We start from the raw sequence: 6,240 nt of genomic DNA, 5'->3' as shown, positions 1-6,240 counted from the left end.
CGTCCAACATCATTACCCCCTGCACTAATACAAATAATGGGTTTGTTTCCATTTCCCGTCATAATATCATTCATGTTTCCAACAATTTCACCAATTCCAGCTCCCGGAGAGCAAACCCTTAATCTGTTCCCCCTATCTCTGGCACAAAATGTTCTGTCTAAATACCTCACCTGGGAATCTACTATTGACCCACACGAGGCAGCTACTATGGACCCACACAAGGCAGCTACTATTGACCCACACGAGGCAGCTACTATGGACCCACACAAGGCAGCTACTATTGACCCTCGTGAGGCACCTACTATTGACCCACATGAGGCAGGTACTATTGACCCTCACGAGGCAGCTACTATTGACCCACATGAGGCAGCTACTATTGACCCACATGAGGCAGCTACTATTGACCCACATGAGGCAGCTACTATAGACCCACATGAGGCAGCTACTATAGACCCACGTGAGGCAGCTTCTATTGACCCACACGAGGCAGCTACTATTGACCCACAAGTGGCAGCTACTATTGACCGATACGAGGCAGCTACTATGGACCCACACAACATAAGAACATAAGAACAAAGGTAACTGCAGAAGGCCTATTGGCCCATACGAGGCAGCTCCTATTCTATAACCACCCAATCCCACTCATATACTTGTCCAACCCGTGCTTGAAACAATCGAGGGACCCCACCTCCACAATGTTACGCGGCAATTGGTTCCACAAATCAACAACCCTGTTACTGAACCAGTATTTACCCAAGTCTTTCCTAAATCTAAACTTATCCAATTTATATCCATTGTTTCGTGTTCTGTCCTGTGTTGATACTTTTAATACCCTATTAATATCCCCCCGGTTATGTCCATTCATCCACTTGTAAACCTCTATCATGTCACCCCTAACTCTTCGCCTTTCCAGTGAATGCAACTTAAGCTTTGTTAATCTTTCTTCATATGAAAGATTTCTAATTTGGGGAATTAACTTAGTCATCCTACGCTGGACACGTTCAAGTGAATTTATATCCATTCTATAATATGGCGACCAAAACTGAACTGCATAATCTAAATGGGGCCTAACTAGAGCAAGATATAGCTTGAGAACCACACCAGGTGTCTTGTTACTAACGCTGCGATTAATAAATCCAAGTGTCCGATTTGCCTTATTACGAACATTTATGCATTGATCCTTTTGTTTTAAATTCTTACTAATCATAACTCCCAGATCCCTTTCGCAATCCGACTTCGCAATCACAACACCATCTAGCTCGTATCTTGTAACTCTATCATCATTACCTAACCTCAGAACTTTACATTTATCAGCATTAAACTGCATCTGCCAATCCTTTGACCATTTCAAAACCCTATCTAGATCAACTTGAAGTGATAGTGAGTCCTCCTCCGAATTAATTTCCCTACCGATTTTCGTATCATCGGCAAATTTGCAAATGTTGCTACTCAAACCTGAATCTAAATCATTTATATATATTATAAACAACAGAGGTCCCAGGACAGAGCCTTGAGGCACTCCACTTACAACATTTTCCCACTCTGACTTGATTCCATTTATACTAACTCTCTGTTTCCTTTGGTATAGCCATGCCCTAATCCAGCTTAATATAGCACCCCCAATACCATGAGACTCTATTTTTTTAATCAGTCTTTCATGTGGCACTGTATCAAAAGCTTTGCTAAAGTCAAGGTATACAACATCGCAATCCTTACCACTATCAACTGCCTCAACAATGCTAGAATAAAAAGATAACAAATTTGTTAAACATGAACGGCCATTTATAAAACCATGTTGCGACTCAATTATTAATTTATGTTTTTCAAGATGAAGACGAATTTTATTTTCTATTATAGATTCGAGTAACTTTCCCACAATAGACGTTAGGCTAATTGGTCGATAGTTAGACGCAAGTGATCTATCTCCTTTCTTAAAAACTGGTATCACATTAGCAACTTTCCAAAACTCTGGCACTCTGCCTGACTCTATTGATTTATTAAATATGGTTGACAGTGGGTCACAAAGCTCCTCTTTGCATTCTTTAAGCACCCTAGCAAACACTTCATCCGGCCCTGGGGATTTGTTTGGTTTGAGTTTTACTATTTGTTTAAGAACATCCTCCCTGGTAACTGCTAAACTCGTCAACCTGTCCTCGTCCCCACCCACATAGACTTGTTCGGCTGAAGGCATATTGTTAAGTTCCTCTTTAGTAAATACAGATACAAAATATTTATTAAAAATACTACTCATCTCTTCATCACTATCTGTTATTTGACCTGTCTCAGTTTTTAATGGACCTATCCTTTCCCTAGTCTTAGTACGATATAACTGAAAAAACCCTTTAGGATTTGTCTTTGCTTGCCCTGCTATGCGAACTTCATAGTTTCTTTTTGCTTTCCTTATCTCTTTTTTAACATTTCTAACCAGTTGTACGAATTCCTGTTCTAAAGTGACCTCCCCATTTTTAATCCTTTTGTACCAAGCTCTCTTTTTACCTATAAGGTTCTTCAAATTCTTTGTTATCCACTTTGGGTCATTAGTATACGATCTATTCAATTTGTATGGTATACTACGTTCCTGTGCTTTGTTTAGAATATTCTTAAATATGTTATATATTGAATCCACATCGAAATCCCCATTTAAGTCACCTATCGCTGGGTTCATGTCTCGCTCCAAGACCGGCCCACACCCCATACCCAAGCCTTTCCAATCAATTTGACCCAAAAAATTTCTTAGGCTATTAAAATCAGCTTTTCGAAAATCTGGCACTTTAACAGAATTTTCTCCTACTGGTCTATTCCATTCTATGCTAAATCTGATTTCTTTGTGATCACTGCTCCCTAGCTCACTCCCTATTTCGATGTCATTAATTTGCGTTTCCCTGTTAGTTAACACTAAATCTAAAATATTATTTTCCCGTGTTGGTTCCTTAATGTGTTGCGTAAGAAAGCAATCGTCAATTAATTCTAGAAAATCTTCTGCTTCACTATTCCCTGTTTTGTTCAACTAGTTTATTCCGCTAAAATTAAAGTCACCCATGACATAAATACTGTTAGATCTAGATGCTCTAGATATTTCATCCCATAGATGCTTTGCTTCCATTCTGTCTAAATTTGGTGGCCTATATATTACTCCTATTATAATATTATTAGCTTTTTCGTTTAATTCAATCCAAATAGTTTCTGTGTGTGGCTCTGTTTTGATTCCCTCTTTGAGACTACATTTCAAATTGTCCCTAACATATATGGCTACTCCACCTCCTCGTCTAATATATCTATCTGTGTGAAATAGTTTAAATCCATATATTTGATATTCAGCTAATAGTTCTCTATTTTCTACATTCATCCACGTTTCGGTAAGTGCAATAATATCTATTTTTTCTGTGCAGACAAGAGCATTTAATTCGTTAATTTTATTTCTTAGACTTCTACTGTTAGTGTAATATACCCTAAGTGAATTGTTATTTTGCGGACCTTCTCTTTCCCTGATCGTTTTGCCAATTCCTTTCTCCCACAAACACATGCTTTTATTACCTCCTTCCTCCAAATCAATTCCCATACCTCTATCTACTAACAGTTTAAACCCAAACAAACACCTCTAACCACTTCTTCTAGCGAGTTCGCAACAGCAACAACCCCAGCTCTCGATAGATGCACCCCATCACGAGCATACATTTCATTTCTTCCATAGAAGTGTTCCCAGTTGTCTATGAAAGATATTGCATTTGATTTGCAATATCTTTCCAGCCGGCAATTGACACCAAGTGCCCTCGATATCCATTCATTTCCCACTCCCTTTCTTGGAAGAATGCCACATATGATCGGGATTCCTCCCTTGCTCCTAACTAACTCTATGGCTGTTTTATACCTCTGAATCAGTTCCTCACTCCTGACTCGACCAACATCATTTCCTCCCACGCTAATGCAAATAATGGGATTGTTCCCATTACCAGCCATAATATCATTCATGTTGTTTATAATATCACCAATGCCAGCTCCGGGATAGCAAACCCTTAACCTGTTCCCCCTATCTCTAGCACAAAACGTTCTATCCAAATACCTTATCTGGGAATCTCCCACAACTAATGTTTGCTTAGGTACTTCCTTTACTTTCTGAGGGGCCTGCGCTTCCTTTCTCTTCGTTGCTTTCCCTTTTGCGCGATCCACAGTCTCTCCACAGCACTCGTCCTCCAAAACGTCAAATGAATTTGAAGTTGCTATGGCGTTTGAAGGCGGCTTTATCAAAGTCTTCTTAAGGCCCCTGTCTTTCGCAACTCTCCAAGACGAGGTCCCTTTACTGCTGGTCTCCTCCTTCGTTACTTCTCGTTGTTTTTTAAGCTGACGCACCTCCTCCCGCAGAGAGTCCAACTCTGTCCTCAGGGCTCCCACTAGAGTCACCAGGTCCTTCACTACAACTTCCATATTGCTATGATAATATAACAACACTCAGGAGCTCCGGTTAACACAACCTCTCACTGTGACTTCACCTGACCGAATAGTAGCTGCCACAAGGCAGCTACTATTGGCCCACACGAGGCACCTACTATTGACCCACATGAGGCAGCTACTATTGACCCACATGAGGCATCTACTATTGACCCACATGAGGCAGCTACTATAGAACCACATGAGGTAGCTACTATAGACCCACGTGAGGCAGCTTCTATTGACCCACACGAGGCAGCTACTATTGACCCACACGAGGCAGCTACTATTGACTCACACGAGGCAGCTACTATTGACCCACAAGAGGCAGCTACTATTGATCCACAAGAGGCAGCTAATATTGGCCCACACGAGGCAGCTACTATTGACCCACATGAGGCAGCTACTATTGATCGACACGAGGCAGCTACTATTGACCCACACGAGGCAGCTAGTATTGACCCACACGAGACAGCTACTATTGACCCACAAGAGGCAGCTACTATTGATCGACACGAGGCAGATACTATTGATCAACACGAGGCAGCTAGTATTGACCCACACGAGGCAGCTACTATTGACCCACATGAGGCTGTTACTATTGACCCACATAAGGCTGTTACTATTGACCAACAAGAGGCAGCTACTATTGATCTACACGTGGCAGCTACTATTGACCTACACGTGGCAGCTACTATTGACCCACACGAGGCAGCTAGTATTGACCTACAAGAGGCAGCTACTATTGACCCACAAGATGCAGCTAATATTGACTCACACGAGGCAGCTAATATTGACCCACACGAGGCAGCTACTATTGACCCACATAAGGCAGCTACTATTGATCGACACGAGGCAGCTACTATTGACCCACACGAGGCAGCTACTATTGACCCACACGTGGCAGCTACTATTGACCCACAAGTTGCAGCTACTATTGATCGATACGAGGCAGCTACTATGGACCCACACGAGGCAGCTTCTCTTGACCCACACAAGGCAGCTACTATTGACCCACACGAGGCACCTACTATTGACCCACATGAGGCAGCTACTATTGACCGACATGAGGCAGCTACTATTGGCCCACATGAGGCAGCTACTATTGACCCACATGAGGCAGCTACTATAGACCCATATGAGGCAGCTACTATTGGCCCACATGAGGCAGCTACTATTGACCCACACGAGGCAGCTACTATTGACCCACACGAGGCAGCTACTATTGACCCACACGAGGCAGCTACTATTGACCCACAAGAGGCAGCTACTATTGACCCACACGAGGCAGCTACTATTGACCCACAAGAGGCAGCTGGTCACTCCCAGGAAAGTGTTATCATGGTATTTATACACACGTGACTGAGTCTCTGTATGTAAACAAACGTTGCCTCGCCTCTTACAAAAGTCAGTCTTTAATATCCCTCGTGCTCATGTTCTAACATTGTGTCCCTTTGGTATTTGGTGTTGTGTGGGATAGGCAGCCCGTCCGGTGTACCAAGGTGGCCGTTGTCAGTGGCTCATCGTCCCCAGAACGCAGCTCACATGAGTTAGCTCACCATCACGTATCTATCCACCAAGGCCTGATGGACAGAGGCATCCGCTCATATTATAAGTAAAACGTTGACAAACGTCTCACCAAACCCGGGATTCGAACGCCAGACCAATGTATTGTGAGCCGGTGGACTAGCTCCTGCTCTACTGGTGCTCCAGTGTTGTTCCTGGACAATGTATTGTGGCCCCGGTGGACTAGTTCCTGCTCTGCTGGTGCTCCAGTGTTGTTCCTGGACAATGTATTGTGAGCCGGTGGACTAG

The 6,240-nt window shown here is 42.9% G+C and overlaps 1 protein-coding gene across 1 annotated transcript; it reads left to right on the top strand.

The window, feature by feature from the left end:
* Positions 1-207: 207 nt before the first annotated feature.
* Positions 208-5,974, top strand: LOC138366538 (A-kinase anchor protein 5-like). Its single transcript, XM_069327571.1, has 3 exons — positions 208-457; positions 4,919-5,472; positions 5,906-5,974. Exons 1-3 carry the CDS (start codon positions 208-210, stop codon positions 5,972-5,974), a joined length of 873 nt encoding a protein of 290 aa, XP_069183672.1.
* The last annotated feature ends 266 nt before the right edge of the window (positions 5,975-6,240 follow it).

The sequence above is a fragment of the Procambarus clarkii genome, chromosome 19 (genome assembly GCF_040958095.1).
Source record: "Procambarus clarkii isolate CNS0578487 chromosome 19, FALCON_Pclarkii_2.0, whole genome shotgun sequence".
Classification (NCBI taxonomy): Eukaryota; Metazoa; Arthropoda; class Malacostraca; order Decapoda; family Cambaridae; genus Procambarus; species Procambarus clarkii.
This window is presented reverse-complemented; position numbering and strand designations above follow the sequence as displayed.